This window comes from Triticum urartu, chromosome 1, assembly GCF_003073215.2.
Source record: "Triticum urartu cultivar G1812 chromosome 1, Tu2.1, whole genome shotgun sequence".
In the NCBI taxonomy this organism is placed as follows: Eukaryota; Viridiplantae; Streptophyta; class Magnoliopsida; order Poales; family Poaceae; genus Triticum; species Triticum urartu.
Genome location: NC_053022.1, coordinates 374,887,247 through 374,904,618, shown reverse-complemented (window position 1 = coordinate 374,904,618; position 17,372 = coordinate 374,887,247). Strand labels below are relative to the sequence as shown.

General features: G+C 49.5%; 2 protein-coding genes across 3 annotated transcripts; one reads left to right on the top strand and one right to left on the bottom strand.

The window, feature by feature from the left end:
• Positions 1–6,990: 6,990 nt before the first annotated feature.
• Positions 6,991–12,622, top strand: LOC125513325 (transcription factor UNE10-like). 2 transcript variants are annotated; one of them, XM_048678419.1, is made up of 5 exons: positions 6,991–8,030; positions 8,226–8,342; positions 11,570–11,635; positions 11,730–12,122; positions 12,218–12,622. In XM_048678419.1, exons 1-5 carry the CDS (start codon positions 7,332–7,334, stop codon positions 12,326–12,328), a joined length of 1,386 nt encoding a protein of 461 aa, XP_048534376.1. In that variant the 5' UTR covers positions 6,991–7,331; the 3' UTR covers positions 12,329–12,622. The 2 variants fall into 2 exon arrangements, with proteins under 2 accessions (XP_048534376.1, XP_048534369.1); XM_048678412.1 differs by having other exon boundaries at positions 6,994–8,030; positions 12,215–12,622.
• Positions 12,623–14,202: 1,580 nt separating this feature from the next.
• On the bottom strand, positions 14,203–16,348 carry LOC125513316 (expansin-B4-like). Its single transcript, XM_048678403.1, has 4 exons — positions 16,050–16,348; positions 15,829–15,938; positions 15,389–15,573; positions 14,203–14,888 (listed from the first exon to the last, which is right to left on the bottom strand). Exons 1-4 carry the CDS (start codon positions 16,255–16,257, stop codon positions 14,555–14,557), a joined length of 837 nt encoding a protein of 278 aa, XP_048534360.1. The 5' UTR covers positions 16,258–16,348; the 3' UTR covers positions 14,203–14,554.
• Between the last annotated feature and the right edge of the window lie 1,024 nt (positions 16,349–17,372).

Genomic DNA, 17,372 nt, shown 5'->3' with positions numbered 1-17,372 from the left:
GATAAGAGAGTGTTATGTTGATCTTGAAGGGTGTCATACTTAGTATGAAGTCTCTGAAGACTTTCAGCCAAAACTTTTGACTGATCCATTTCTTCATCCAACATATCATCGCTCTTGTTTAGCATATAGTGAACTTTTTCCAAAGCTCTTTGTTGTTTAGTGACAAGGGAAGCAAGTTTGACATAGCTGGGTCCAAATTCATCACCAGATTCATCATCACTAGACTCGGATAGGTAGCATTCAGTTACCTCAGCATCTTTTGCCATAAGGCATGATGCAGAAGATGATGATTCTGGTTCGAATGTCATCGCTTTGAGAGATTCCTTGAAGTCCTCAAACCAAGGATCATGACAGGTTCGATGACCTTCATAGACCTCAGAGAGACGATCCCAGATGAGCTTTGCATGATCGAGATGCATGATATTCCTGAACTGATTTTTTGACAGACTGGAGCAGATGACATCCTTCGTCATGAGGTTGAGAAGAGTGTACTTGTGAATGTCATCAGCTTCCGCCATCTTGCACAGATCGGTCAGACCAATCTCACTGACGGTCCACAGCTCGCTGTTCATCGCCATGAGGCATTTCTTCATCATGGCCTTCCACTTGGGATACTCGTGACCGTCAAAGATGGGGCATGTCACTTTTTTCATACCTGCGGTCGACATAACTAAAACTCCAGGCGGTTAAACCAAAATCACACAGAACAAGGGAGTACCTTGCTCTGATACCAATTGAAAGTGCGTTATATCGACTAGAGGGGGGTGAATAGGCGATTTTTATGAAATTCTTCACTGAGGAATTTGCTGGTGAGGAAATTCCTTAGCGAAGAACTACTAGCAGCGGAATAAGTACTCAAAAGTAAACATAACAGAATACAAGCATAGTCATCATGATGAAATGAAGACAGGCACAGAGTACAGGAAGCGTAAGCACAGGATAACACAGGATGAAGACAACCAGACTGAAGAAATTGAACTGAGGAAATTGAGAAAGTCTTCAGTCAAAGTCTTCAAACACAGATATGAACAAACACACAACACAGTTGTGAGGAAATGAAAGAGTTGAGGGAATAGAACTAGTAAGCTTGGTGAAGACAATGATTTGGTAGACCAGTTCCAACTGCTGTCTCAGGTGTACGTCTGGTTGGAGCGGCTGAGTATTTAAACTCGAGGACACCCAGTCCTGAACACGCAGCTCAGGACACCCAGTCCTCACCGTATTCTCCTTGAACTAAGGTCACACAGACCTCGTCCAATCACTCGTGGTAAGTATTCAGGTGACTTCCAAACCTTCACAAACTTGGTCACTCTGCGATCCACAATTCCTCTTGGATGCTCCAGACCATGACGCCTAACCATCTGGAAGAAGCATAGTCTTCAAAGGTAACAAGCGTCGGATCCACGCAGGATCAATCTCTTCAGTGATGCTCAATCACTTGGGGTTTGTAGTGTTTGGGTTTTGGGTTTTTCCTCACTTGATGATTTTCGCTCAAAGTCCTCGGAGGATGGGTTGCTCTCAAATGACAAGTGTCAGTTTCTCTCGGAGCAGCCACCCAACTAGTGGTTGTAGGGGGCGGCTATTTATAGCCTAGGGAGCAGCCCGACATGATAAGACATAAATGCCCTTCAATGATATGACCGTTAGGTGGATATATATTTTGGGACAGCTGGCGCATAGCACAGCAACGGTCGGAATTTTGAGTAGAAAAATCCTCAGGGCTATCATGTTCCTCACTGTGTAGGCAATCCGCACTGGCGAATTCCTAACTCCTCAGTCAGGACAAATTCCTCAGAGACCGGAAGAACTTCGTCTCTGTCACTGAAGAAATTGACTGAACTATATGAGATTTCCAATGGCTTCACTCGAAGGGATTGGTAGGTGTAGGATTTTGAGTTGAGCATCACATGGAAATTTTTCCTTAGTATTTCCTCGACCCCCTTTAACAGTACGGTGTTTCCTATAACTCAAGAAAGAGAAAATGAAACTACGAAAACAAAAGTCTTCACGCTTCATGTTCCTCGAATGAATACCAAGTCTTCACGGTCACACCAATTTCTTCACTTTCAAAGTCTTCAGAAAGTCTTCAGAGATCCAAAGTCTTCAGTCGAAGAACTTGATTTTTAGGGGTCGACTTTCTCTGTAAATATCAAACTCCTCATAGACTTATAGACCTGTGTACACTCACAAACGCATTAGTCCCTTAACCTATAAGTCTTCAATACACCAAAATCACTAAGGGGCACTAGATGCACTTACATCCTCCGCCTCCGAGTCCAAGATCCGGTCGGCCTCCAGTGCTCTCTCGACGGCTCCACTGCTGACCGTCTTGGCGTGTCCTCCAGCAGACCAGCACTGCAACACAGCTCCAGTGCTCCACCAAGGTATTTTTTTGGCTTTTTGTCCTCTGTTTTTTTTCAGAAATCTGAAGATTTGTTTGTAAACTGAAATTGAACTAAATGTACATTGGAGTTTGAAGAGGAAGGATGTTTATGTGATGGATTTGATGCCACAGTGCTTGTCTGATACATTGAAATATTGTTATTGCCGTCATGCTAGTGTTGTTTTGTTCATATATTGCTACTGTTGTGTTGTTTGGTTCATATGCCTCATTTAGAGCAAAAAAAATTGGATGAATACCCAGCCTTCATTTCCTAGCGCCGCCACTGAGTAGAAGCACTCAGTTTCAGGCTTAAGTCCACACTTGGGCTTCTTCCCGGGAGTGGCAACTTGCTTGCCACTCTTCTTGGAGTTCCCCTTCTTTCCTTTGCCCTTTTTCTTGAAACTAGTGGCCTTGTTAGCCATCAACACTTGATGCTCCTTCTTGATTTCTACCTCCGCGGCTTTGAGCATAGCGAAGAGCTCGGGAATTGTCTTATTCATCCCTTGCATATTATAGTTCATCACAAAGCCTTTGTAGCTTGGTGGCAGTGGTTAAAGAACTCTGTCAATAACCTATCATCTAGAAGATTTACTCCCAGCCGAGTCAAGTGGTTATGATACCCAGACATTTTGAGTATGTGTTCACTGACAGAACTGTTCTCCTCCATCTTGCAGCTATAGAACTTGTTGGAGACTTCATATCTCTCAACTCGGGCATTTGCTTGAAATATTAACTTCAACTCCTGGAACATCTCATATGGTCCATGATGTTCAAAACGTCTTTGAAGTCCCGATTCTACGCCGTAAAGCATGGCACATTGAACTATCGAGTAGTCATCAGATCGAGCTTACCAGACGTTCATAACATCAGCATCTGCTCCTGTAGCAGGCCTTTCACCTAGCGGTGCATCAAGGACATAATTCTTCTATGTAGGAATGAGGATCCTCAAGTTACGGACCCAGTCCATGTAGTTACTACCATCATCTTTCAACTTAGCTTTCTCTAGGAACACATTAAAATTCAAGGGAACGGTAGCACGGGCCATTGATCTACAACATAGATATGCAAAAACTATCAGGACTAAGTTCATGACAAATTAAGTTCAATTAATCATATTAATTAAGAACTCCCACTTAGATAGACATCCCTCAAGTCATCTAAATGATCACGTGATCCATATCAACTAAACCATGTCCGATCATCACGTGAGATGGAGTAGTTTTCAATGGTGAACATCACTATGTTGATCATATCTACTATATGATTCACGTTTGACCTTTAGGTCTCAGTGTTCCAAGGCCATATTTGCATATGCTAGGCTCGTCAAGTTTAACCCGAGTATTCTGCACGTGCAAAACTGGCTTGCACCCGTTGTATGTGAACGTAGAGCTTATCACACACGATCATCACGTGGTGTCTCGGCACGATGAACTAGGGACACGGTATTTTGTCTATGTATTCACACATGTATCAAATTTCTGGTTAATACAATTATAACACGAATAATAAATGTTTCTCATGATATAAGGAAATATAAATGACAACTTTATTATTACCTCTAGGGCATATTTCCTTCACCATGGCGGGTAGACCGTTCGTCGTGATCGAGGCCACTGTCATGTGACGTACTCGGGTGTGTGGGTGAGGCTTGGCATGCTGCTCAATGGAAGAGTGCCCTCGTGACCGTCCGTTTTCATCTGGCGTGCCGCAAGGGTCTATCTAGGGCTCTATTGCGGGTGGACCACATGGCGCATCTAGGGCCATTGTCATTACATTGGGCCTCTTTGAGGGCGCCCGGAGACACCATCATTTTTTGTGTCCATTGGACCCCCCGCCCATGTGCCAGGGCCTAGTCGGGCCCACCTGTTGGTGTATTGGGCTGGTCTGGTCGAGCCATGCAAGCGCTGCGGCATGGTCATGTGCGCCATTGTGTTTGAACCATGTCGGCCCGTTTGGTGCGACCAGGTTGGGTTTGCGTTGTGCCATGCTGTCGCACATGCCTCTTGCTAGTCGGGTGGTCTCACCAGCCGGCCTAGTTGGTCGGACCAGCCGGCTGGCAAGAACGTAACAGAAAATTTGTAACGAAGTAATGTGTGAAAATTTCAGAAACTTATCACGTTCCGGTAAAGAATGCAAATTCAAACGCTGGACGCAAAAGTTTATGTTTCTGCACATAACCTAACAAACATGCAAGTGCAACACCCAAAGGCTCCGCTTGGCACAAAAAGAAAAACAAAATATACACACATGATTAATACAGTAATAATAAATTACTCCCTCCATTTCCTTATACAAGGCCACTATCAAAAATACATTTTGCATCAATACAAGGCCACCAACAGTAATTGAGGCAAAAAATAATGATGTTTCCTTGTACTAGTAACTTTTTAATACTTACATGCATGTAGTCATAATGACACTCGGCCACTTTCTTCCCATTCATTTGTTGCATTCTTGTCGTGTAATAATGATCCCGGTTAACGACAAGAAAAGTTGACTTGCAAATGAGTCTTTAAATTTTATCTTGGTACCTGTAGTATGAGTTTGTGGCCTTGTATAAGGGAATGGAGGGAGTAATAATCATGTTGGCACACAAGAAACAGTAAATATAACTATTGGGTTGCCTCCCAACAAATGCTTTTCTTTAATGCCTTTTTAGCTAGGCATAATTACCAACTATCAAGTTTTATCATCATTCAAAGATAGATCATATGTGATTCTCATAGTATATTCATAAGGATTCTAAACACTTTTTCTTGGAAAGTGTTTCATACCTTTCTTCAATGGAAATTGGAATCTTATATTGTCGTCCTTCATATCAACAATTACACCTACAATTCTTAAAAAGGGTCTTCCAAGTATGATAGGACATGAAGGATTACATTCAATAGCCAAAACAATAAAGTCTATGGGGACATAATTTCTATTTGCAATAATAAGCACATCATTTATTCTCCACATAGGCTTTTTAATAGTTGAATCTGCAAGGTGCAAATTGAATGAGCATTCAGACAGAGCATCAAAACCAAGATATCATATAGTGCTTTAGACATAGTAGACACACTTGCACCTAAATCACATAAAGCATTGCATTTGTAATTATTGATCTTAGTTTTAATAGTAGGTTTCCATCTATCATCTAATTTTCTAGGGATGGAAACCTGAAGTTCAAGCTTCTCTTCATTAGCCTTGGTAAGTGCTTCTACGATACATTTAGTAAAAACTATATTATGATCACAAGCATTGGGTGAATTTAACATGGATTGCAACAAGGTAATACATTCAGTAATAGAGCAATTATCATAATTAAAGTCCTTGAAATTCAAAATAGTGGATGTAATGCTACCTAAAGTTTTGACCGCTCCAAGCCCACTTTTATTAATTTTAGCATCAAAGTTTTCACCCTTCGAACAGTTGGGACTCCTACCTAAAGTTGACTCTTCTCGAGTCCCTTTATAATCATTTTAAATTTTTTAATATTTCTAAACAATGATTCTGTGGGTGACACACCTATAGTTTTAACGTCCTCATTATTACTAGCAAGATAGTGCAACTCAGCCTCTCTTTCTTCCCGTTCTCGTCTAGCTCTTAACATATTAGTCATTCTAGCATTATAATTAATAGAAACTTGGATTTCTTTCGAAGATTCAGACATTTCACCTTTATTAGGTGGCAAAATTTTAACTTTCAGCAAATGAACTAATGAACAAGCATGTCCACACTTCTAGTCATAGCATCAAAGATACTAAGGCTGCTATTGCTGCCCTATAATAAGGCTGCTATTGAAGATGCTCTTAGGAGGGCAATGGTACCCCCAACTCACCAGGTAGCAAACCCAAGTTTGACACTTTGGTGCCTCGTAAAGATAAATAGTCTTCCAATGAAAGGCGGCACCCCCGTTGATAGTGAGGTGATTGTGATGACTTCATCAATTTCAAGACCAGTCTACTCAGGCACTCGAAAATGCTCATAAGGATAGGGTGCTTGTGCGTACGTTCCTACCATGACTTTATGTACCTGTTCGTAAGTGTCTGCGTCTGCATTATGTTTTAACTTTTTCTTTTAGGGTTTTAAAGTTTTGTAAGCCAGGAACACCAGCGAGGCAACCGGGCTAAGGTGGGCCCATGCCACGTTATCGAAAAAGGCTGAATATACAGAATTATCGTCGTGGGCCGCAACGTGAAACGGCCGTAAATCGGAGAGTGGTCCGGTGCATGCACGTCTTGTGTACGGTCGACACGTGCATGCAGTTTTCAAGAGTTCGCCGGCCGTCGGTGCCTGCCTGCCCCACAGGATTCGGAACTGTACCAGGTCCAGGAGCCACAAATCAGAGGAGCACCCGATGCCCGCTGCCTCCGCGCCACCACCACCCGATGGGAACCCGACGGCTGCACGCCTCCGGCCCGACAGCCCCGGAAAGGCAGGCGCGAAAGAAACGTCCGAGCTACTAGCTGGATTGAAAACGCATGCAATGCAAGCGCTTCCTCTGGACTCGTACGTGGTCATGTGGAAGGCGAGGCGGCTACGTGCCCGGCTCCTCCTCACAAGCCCAGGGCCCTCCCTCTCCCCGTCCCGTCCCTCTCCCTGCCCCCCTCTCCACCTATCCTTCCATCTATCGCCTCGCCTCCGCCCCCGACGCGCACTGCATGGCTCCGCCACACACGCCTCCGCGCGCGCCGTGCACCCGTGCTGCCTCCTCCACGCACCGCTCCATAACTATCTCCGCCTCCGCGACCTCCCCGCCCTTGCCTTGCCGTGCTCTCCAACGACCACCATATATACTGTGCTTACGTAGTATATGGTAGTGTAGCTTACACCTACTGCTACACACACATAGCTAGCTCACCTCCGTCCTGCTCTGCCGGCCCAATCCCGGGACGACACAGCAAGCCACCGGTCCTTCTTTCGGGGTATATATATAGCTTGGCATTGGAGGTGGTGGAGCGTGATGAATAACCAGTGCGTGCCGAGCTGGGATCTGGACGAGACGGTTAGCGCGGGGCTCAACCCGGTGTCCGCCGGGTCGACGCAGCGCATGGCGTCCGGAGACAGCGGTCTGACGGGGCCGGTTGCCATGCCCATGCCGGACCAGTACGACGAGGTGGCGGAGCTGACGTGGGAGAAGGGCAACATCTTCTGGCAGGGGCTGCTCAACCGGTCGGTGCCCAAGTACCCGGCCGCGCCGCCGCCGGCGCAGATGCACGCCATCGGCGGCGCGGGAGATCACCGGGAGACGCTCGAGGCAGTGGTGGGCGAGGCGGCCGCTCGTTTGTCGTCTCAGTCGACGTCGCACCTCGGGCAGCCGTTGCCTGCAGCCGCCGCGCCTTGGCTCGGTGTGGGCGCGCCGGCCGACGGGCTCGTGCCGTGCGCGAGGGTTGACGACCCGGCGGAGGGGGACGTGCGGAGGAAGCGGGCACGAGTGGTCGGCGAGGACGGGCGGGTGTGCGCCAGCCAAGGGAGCGTCGCGCCCGGCCGCGGCGAGAGCTCGCTGCTCACTCTGGAGCCCTGCGGCACCGGCGCTGACGACTTGTGCGGGTTCACGACGACCAACAACTCCACGTCGCTGGACCACGGCTCCCCGGAGACGGAGAACACGAGCTTCGGGGGAGGCGCCAGCGACTCCCGCTGCTTCAGCCGTCGGTCGCAGGCAAGCAAAGCTCTGGGCTAACAGCCTCACACGTCACCCCACATACCCTGCATATGCATGTCTCGATCGTAAGCATCTCGCATGCACGTACGTCGATCCAGCTTGTCTTGATCCGTATGGGCTTGCAGACTCCCTATGCTTATGTTTTTTCTTGAGTCTATCTAATCGGTGCATGCGTCTATTGAGATACAAAAGAGAGACGGGCTGTATGACGAAGCAGAGAACGTCGTGATCAAGGGCGAAGCTCCAATGAGGTCGTCCATTTCTACCAAGAGGAGCCGGGCTGCTGCCATCCATAACGAATCTGAGCGTGTAAGCAACTATCTCTTCTGCACTGATGCATGACAGTGATTTGTTGCTTAGACTTCATACTAGTATATGTTATATAGTTTTATTAGTATTTGGTTATTCGTACTTTTAGTCAATGACATGCATTTTAATTAGGTCTAGCTTCAACCAACTTGAGCATTCAGTGTATTTCTATAAGGGGTATATAGAAACGTGCGCACATACAAGTGGTAGCTAGCTAGTGTGATTTGTTGCTTAGACTTCATACATGTCAACGGATGAACACATGCACGAACAACCGACAACTCCTACTTTGACGACAAGCTTTGCAAGGGAAATATACAGGACTTATGCCAACCGTGTCCTCCGCAAACGACCACCGAGTGCCTATCATCCTCGCCACCTGTACTCGCTCCACCGCAGCTCCGGCTTAAAGCAACTAGACAACCATAGAAGAGCTCCTCGCACACGCTAGGAAGATCCGACTACCGAAGCCCGAGCTGCAACCTCAAGCTCCTCTCGATGTCATCATCGTTGCCAAATAGAAATATGCATCCTTGGAACGGCCACCACAACAACCCACACATCGAAGATGACGCCATCCACCGGTCTCCAGTTGTAGCCGACTCCGAGATGATGCCCCCAAGGAGGACGATGGCACGAAGGCGCCTTCATCTCCCGATTCTACGGATATGAGGTTTCCCTCTGGAGCTATGGCCACGAGGAGAGGGGAGGAACACCACACAGGGGCGATGCTTCCAAGAAAGAGTATGATGCCCGCGTGTGTCGCCATTGCTAGATCCAACAAAAGCCAAAGATAGGATTTCTCCCGGTGAAGCTCGACTACCAACTGCGCGTACCGGGTGCTACGAACCGCCGCCCACCAGTCACCGTAGAGCACCTCCAGTCAGCTCCCGCCTTCGCTTAGGCTGTCCTATACGGTCACCAGGCCAGTAGCCGCAGCGCTGTCGGAACCTTGGTGCACCCGCCGTCCATGCCATCAGGTCGACCCAACCGGAAGAGTGAGGGTCACCACCCGGATCTTGCCAGGACGCACCTCCCACCACCATCGGAGGACACCTAGCACTAGCGGTAGCTTCGTCACCGCCCGCGTAGCTGACGGAGGCCACCGCCACAGCTTCTAGAACCATCGGCAGGAACAGGGCGTGAGAGTCCTCGCCACTTATGGAGTAGGGGTGCGTCACCACTGCAACCAACGCCGGCAGTAGCGGCGGCAGGGCGGGCACACACTCGGCCCTTCTTTCATGGCTAGGGTTGGACGCCCTGGTGCCGCCAGGGAGTGGCACATCTTAACTGGCCTCACACACCAATACTTGTCCTCATCACAATACTTGTTCGGAAGAAATCCCACAAAAGTTAATCAGCTTATAAATGGTTTTAACAGTGTGTATGTCAGATGGCTCAAGTATCCAGATGGGAGTATCATTATCACATGACAAAACTTTAGTTTTCACTAGAGACACCACCTCAATCCATCTACTGAGATGATGTTCATCTACACACCTTCTAAAGGTAAGTTTTAGAATCAGCCCATCCCAAACCTGGGCAACAATAGCATCTTGTTGTTGGAAAATTTCAAGAAGATCCTTGTATAAGGTTTTTAAGTGAACAAACAACAATCCAGATGTCATGCCAAAAGCCAATACTGTTTCCACTGCCCAATTTCCATTTATAAAAGGTTTTAGCAGGAAAAAGCTCAACAAACACTTTTCCATAACTGAGATTCCAGACCAGGTTTAGCACAAAGAATATTGGATTTCTTTGTCCCATACTTGAAATTTAAGAGAGTTTTCCAATCATTGGATTTACTGTCAAAGAATCTTTTGCTCCCACACGCGAGCATGGACAAGTTAAAATCCCTAAGATTAGGGACCCCATCCCACCAAATTCCTTTCTCCTAGATATGAGTCCCCAGCTAGCTAGGCGATACTTGTGTTCATCCCCCATGTCACCCCCAAACAAAAGATACATCTCGGAAGTAATGGCCTCTATAACACATTTGGGGAATTTCAAAATAGACATCAAATAAGTGGGCAAGCTAGCTATGCAAGTGGCAAGTAAGATTAGTTTGCCCCTGTAAGACAGTTCTTGCCAAGCCAACCAGAAATGTTTTTGATAATTTTGTCAATGATTGGTTGTATATCTTCCCTTATCAATATTTTGAAGTGCAAGGGAACACCCAAATATTTAAAAGGGAAAGAACCAATATGACAATAAAATATCTAGGCAAAACAAAGCCAGGTCTTCCTTAACATGAACAGTATGGAGATCACTTTTACGGAAATTTATTTTCAATCCAGAAATATTCCCCAAACATGATAAAATCCATTTCAAATTCCAAGTATGTTCCAGGCATCCAAGAAGAGGACGGTATCATCTGCATATTGCACACTGACAACACATCTGGGAATCATACGAGGAAGGATCCCATAGATAAAGTTATGATGAACAACTTTAGGTAGCATTTTGGACACACATCAGCCACCGAATTGAACAGCGAGGGGAACAAAGGATCTCCTTGTTTAAGCTCTCCGCCTCCAATAAAATGGGTCCATATGTATCATTAATTCTCACACAAAAAGAACTCTGAAATAAAGTACTATAAATCCATTTAATCCATTTATCTCCAGAGCCTCTAGAAGAGAGCATCTCCACAAGGAATTCCCAACTCACTCTGTCATAAGCTTTCTTATAATCAAGTTCCACTCGTCCTAGTTCTATGAATCTCATGTATCACCTCATGGGCCATAACAACACTTTCTAATATAAGAGCCTATAGAAGAGAGCATCTCCACAAGGAATTCCCAACTCACTCTGTCATAAGTTCTCTTACAATCAAGTTCCAAAACTAAACCACTGGTCCTAGTTCTATGAATCTCATGTATCACCTCATGGGCCATAACAACACTTTCTAATATAAACCTCCTTTTAATAAAAGCAATTTGGTTTGGGGAAATAAGTTTGTCAAATAAAACAGGAGCTCTAGAAGTCATAGCTTTAGTGAAAATCTTAATAGCACAATTGCTCAAACTAATAGGACGAAACCTGAATTCAATTCGGACAAGTCTTTCTTAGATTTCTCTTTTTTCAGTTGTCTTTATCAGATGGAAGTGGTATGTTTGCTTCCTCAAAAAAAAAAGAGGAAGTGCCATGTTTGTCCTTAAACAAGAAGATTAAAATGCCTTGTTATGCAGTTTGCTGATTAACTCAAGCGTGACTCCTTGTTGCAGAAAAGAAGGGACAGGATCAACCAGAAGATGCAGACATTGCAAAAGCTCGTCCCCAACTCAAGCAAGGTACTGTATCTCTCGACGGGAATCACCGAACAAGACAATCGAACATATATCTTCAGATAAATAAAAGTCGATCTGTCATTTTCCATTGACGCAGACGGACAAGGCATCGATGCTGGACGAGGTGATCGACCACCTGAAGCAGCTGCAGGCGACGGTGCAGATGATGAACCGGATGAGCAGCATGATGATGCCCATGGCCATGCCTCAGCTGGCCCAGATGTCCGTCATGGCCAACATGGCCCAGATGGCCCAGATGGCGCAGATGGGCCTGGGAATGATCAACATGGCCGGGCCACTCGCGCAGCCCGCCTACCCGGGCCTCACCCAGCCCATGATGCACACGTCCACCCCGTTCGTCACCATGCAGCCCTGGAACGCCGGCGCCGGCGCCGACCGGCAGAAGCAGCCCGCCGCCGCCGCCGTCGCCGCCGTGCCGGACGCCTACTCCGCCTTCCTCGCCTGCCAAGCGGCGCAGCAGAACGCGCAGGTACGCACGTAGTCCAAAATCCAAATCTTGGCGCACTGTTCCCTCCGAACCTCTGATTGATTCTTACGCGGTGGCACGAATCTCTGCTGCAGCAGCAGCAACAGCAGCAAGCTCAACCGAACGGCATGGAGGCGTACAGCAGGATGATGGCCATGTGCCAGAAGCTAGGCCAGCAGCAGACCAAGCCAGGCAGCTCCAAAGAGTGATCGTACTACGTCGTACAAGCACCTGCACAGCATTTCCCTTTGGACATGAAAGTCTGTCGACGCGCCACGGCACCCTGCAGCATCGTGTATGTTACGCTCAATTGCACATGATTTGTCGTACTAAAATCATTCTAGCTTGTACGTATATCGTTTTGACAACATTTTGCTTAGCTTGTACGTATAAGTCACCGCCAACCGGTTACCTGGAGAAGATGTGTTTGTACTACAGTATCACCCAATTGCACATGATTTGGAAATTGGACCGGAGAGGTTAACCTCATCCGGCTTTCGACATGCTGTTTGTGTCACCGTCTCGCTGACCGGTGGGCCGTCCCTCCCAGCCCGCCGGCAAATGAATGTACCGTCGGAGTTGGAGGCAGCTCAGCTCAGGTCAGCTCAGTCAATCATTGCGCAGCCTACCCCGCCACCGTCGCCAACCACTCGCCGCCGATCGGATCTTTTTTACTCCCCAACGCTATCGACCTCCATGCAGGCACGTCTGCAGATTTGCGTGCGCCGCAGAGATATTTCCCCGCGCGGTGTGACGCGATGGCTTGCTCTCTTGGCATCCCGGTGGAGTTGCTGGACCGCTCGTCCACACTATGCTAACAGTCGGTAGTACTGTTAGTGGGAGCGCTCTGCTTAGCTTCAACAGTGATAATCATGATATGCTCCGGTGCGTGCCGGTCGGGTCGGGTGGGAGATGATAATGGAATTCACCGACACACATGCTTAGGCGGAGGCGGGTCACAACTGGAACTGGTAAAGACGACGCCGTACCGGCCCGGCATTGGCGAGGTACAGGGTACACATCACCTTTTGACCCCATGGGCCGCGGCGCACATGCCGCGGGCCGCGGGGAAACCAGCTCGATCCGCGGATAGAAAGAGGGGGAAATGCGCGCCCAAAAGAAGACCGGTGTCGGCCGGCCAACCCCCACCCCCAGCTGTGGCTCCCCCGCCCGGCGGGTGCCAACCCCAGAGCGCCAGCCTATGTTTCGATTTGACGTCCCTGATGATCACACACCCGGCCGGATCGGATCGGATCGGTCGACGCGGCACCGAGGAACAGGAACAGGGCTCTACCAGCTTTGCGGTGCCGATTCTGAGCTCCGACGACGGTGAGCTGAGGCGGGCCCGTGCAGGATAAGAATAAGAACATGCTGTGCTGGGGTGGGGATCTGGACCGAGCGAGGGAGCCACGATAACTCGTACGGGCAGGGATCGCCAGCATGCAAGCTGCAAGGAAGCGACGCGGTACAGCTAATGGGATTTCGAAGGCCCGGACCCCGGCGGCGGAAGACGGGACGCTTCGTTTTGGCCGGACGCTCTTGTATCGCTGCGTGCCGCGCACTGTTCTGCTTGACCGGAGCCGGCGGGGGAATTTCTCTCCGGCTAAAGTCGGTACGGTAGTCGTACGCGTCGAACTGGCAGGACGGTGCTGGTGGCACGAAGAAAATCTACGGTGGGGAGTGGTGTCTTTATCGAGGGCCGCAGCCCGCAGGGAGATTGGATAATTCGGCCGCGTGCTTTACCGGCAACCAATCATGTGCTGCTGCTGCCTGCAGTAAAAGAAGCGGTAAAAGGCTAAAGGCCGTCCGTTCTTCCCGCCAGGTTTGCAAATCTACCGCGCGCGGGAACCGATCTGTGCTTTCAAATGCACGGCGCCAACTTTTTCCCTTTCCTTTTGCTGGATCATGGTACACTGCCCCGGAACTATGAGATTGTGTAGGATGCGATGAAATTAAATTCCCACACTGAACTATTTTTATGCTTTTCAGCATTTTTAGCTGTAACCATAATAGACCAAAAGAAACTTGAAGTGCATAATAAAAGGAAAAGGAGGCACAAGTATAAACATGGTTCATATAGTAGTAGTAGTAACAATATACTTTCGATTAATATCACCGCCTTGAATGATATATAAATTATAAAAGGCGAGAGTGGGCGGGAGAGCGTATCTTGTACGCCTGCCTCCTCCATTTCCCACACGGCCTTTTCCCATTTGCCAATACACGACTCATCACACCCCTAGTGACCCAGACCCACACCCAGCCAAACTTTTCTCACCTAGAAAGACGCACCGACACCACCCCAACCCGATACAGTTTACAACGACTCAACGCAAACGACCGTACACTCCCAATGACCGACTGACTCACTTGACCGTAGCAGCTAGCCGCGTAGTAGCATTACTGGTGCTCCGAGCAACGGAATCATGGTGGGTTCAGCTGTACTGGACGAAGGAGCGGTAGAAGGTGTTGGGCCTCCAGTTGGCCGGGATGACCTTGTTGGCGACGAGCGTCTTGCCGGACTCGTTGCGGATGCGGATGGAGAAGGGCGCCTGGAGGCGGTGGTTGGAGTCGAGGCGCCAGACGGAGCCCCACGACTCCCTCATCCTCGTCCACTTGCCGCCGCCCGGCCCCCGCGACTCCATGAGGTCCACCTGCACCACGTCGCCGTCGCCGTCCTCGTACTCCACCAGCACCGCGAAGTAGACGGGGTTCGAGTACTCCTCCACGTGGAACCCGATCTTGAGCCCCGGGAACTCGCACGGCACCCTGCAATTCATCACAAGATCGTACTCTACTCAGTATAAATTGTTGTATCAAAGGAGTTCTTGCGGCGGAATATTGTATCTTTCGGCCGGGGGCCCAGCCGCTGCTCTGTGATACGAGACGGGAATGGGCTGGCCGGTGGCGTATGGTGGCAGGGCACGCATATGCCGTGCTGCAAAAGGCGGGTGGGTTGGGCCCGAGTAATAAAGCTGAGCCCTGTGTGCTTACTACTACTAGCTGTTGCACATGCATGTGCGGGGCAGAGGAGAGTGAGTGTGTGTGTGTGTGGCGCGTGCCCGTGTCCGGTCGGCCAGGAGTAATGCGGGCGGTTGGGTTTGGGTGGATCCAATGCGCCCGACTTTTTTTCCAACTTTTAACTGACCGGACGGTGGACAGCAAATTCAACCAAGAATTTTGCAAAATGGCGGTACATATTTATTCTCAATGTTGCACTGGTACTGCTACGGCGCTGCAGGTGTTGCTGGCTTGCTGCTAATTCTTACCGTGTGAACTCGATGTCGATGATGCCGGAGTGGCGGAGCCTGTCGTTGAGGCCGGGCTTGGCGAGCCGGCCGAACGCAGTGCCGCTGAGGTCGAAGTGGAAGGGCGCCACCGGGTAGTAGTTCATGTCGGTGATGATCACCGTCTCCGTCCTGCCGGAGCACGACATGTCCTTCCTGCATCTGATCTGAAACGGAACGAAACGTCAGCTTCGGCTTCAGGCACCGGAGAGGCCGAGCGCCAATCGACGCGCTTCCTGAGCTGCAACGGCTCTCCGCCGCACAGTAAAAGACGTTTTCGTTCACGGAAAGCGACTCAACACACACAGGCACCCCACAGATACATTACTATGCGCATGCGGGGCCCGCTGTCAGACGCTGGGGATCGGCCTAGTTTGACAGTAACTGTAAACTGTTTCTCTTCTACGTAGTATTAAATTTACCTTGTAGCATGAACCGCATCCCTTGCCGTCCTTGAACAATGGCTGGTTGCCGCAGGAGGTCATGGACGCGAACGGGTACTGGTTGGTGTGCTTGAAGCCGCAGGCACCACCTAGCAAGACCAAAGAAGCGCCGAGGAATGAGCCGCATTGCTCGCGCAAGAAGAGAGAAGAAGCATTCATCCAGAGAGAGGGAGGGAGGGGGTGTGGAGCATCATCCTCACCGTTGTCGTCGGGGCCGGCGCCGTTGGGCTGGCCGTACCAAGTCGCCCTGGCCGGGGTCCAGGGGCCCCAGTACTTGGTGGCGTCGGTGGCGTTGAGGTCGACGTCGAAGGGGGAGGGGTCGGTGGTGTTGAGCTCCACGGCGCCGCCGCCGACGGCCAGGAAGCAGCAGAGAAGCGCCGCGAGCACGGCGAGGGGGAGGGAGCCCATGCCGCGCGCTGTGGTGCGTGGATCTGACGAGTGGCGGTGGGGAGTGAGGGATGGCCTGCTCGGTTCCTGTGTGGGAGTGGGGAGGTGGCCGTGGTGCGGTGGGGCTATTTATAAACCGGATCGGGTACGCGCTAAGCAACGAGATGGGTTCGGGTTTGTGTGTGAGCAGGGAGAGCAGAGCAGGGAACGTGCCATGTTGGGTGGGCACATGGCCTGGCTCGGGGCATGCAGTGCAGCCGCATCGCGTTACGGCGGAGCGAATTAAAGGTGGCAGATGATAGTTGGGGCGGGTAGATAGGATGGATGGCTAGCTGCCATGGCTGCTTAGGTCAGGCCCCTCTCAGCCTCGGGTCAGTGAAGAAAAACGCATACTAGCAGAACGCAACAGGACTCGGGATGCAGAGTATAGCGGAACAGAAATGTCGGCTTTTGCCGTCGTGGCGCGTCGGCCCATATGATCTGGGCTCAGAATTCATCCAGGGTTTCAGGAGTAAAACGCACCATTGGTAAGGTCATTTCATTTCAGCTTATAAATTTAGCTCAAAAAATCAGCTTTTTTTTTAGCCGGGCATTACCCTTTGCATTACTCTCATAACGAAAATAACATCAGTTCAACATGACCACCCAAGAAACCTAGAAAGGGGAAGCGGGCTCAAAGCATCACTGAAAAATCCACGACGAACACCCGTCAACAGACAGTTCATCATGGGGCGAAAACCCGGCCACACCAAAGCAGCTACCAACATCTAAACCGTTCAAGTCACCACAAGCCAGTTCAGATAGGCCACACCCAAAAGCTCACGCAGGAGCACAAGTCTCACAGACAGCCATACTACTAGTACTAAGCTAGCAAAATAAAGCATGTGACAGCTAAAAGTCATTGTCCCCAGAAAGATCGCGAGGAGGAAGAAACTTCAGCGCCCCCCGTCAAAAGCCATCTGCACCGCTACTCCATCTTCACCCGGTACGCGTCGCATCGCTCGGTGCAACGCAGATTCTCATCAAGCTCGAAGTGTTGATCCTCAGCATCTTAGAGCCACGCTCCATCGCCTCCCGATCTTCGCCCGACAGCAATCCTGCCCAATAAGAGATATACCCACAAGCAGAGTACACCA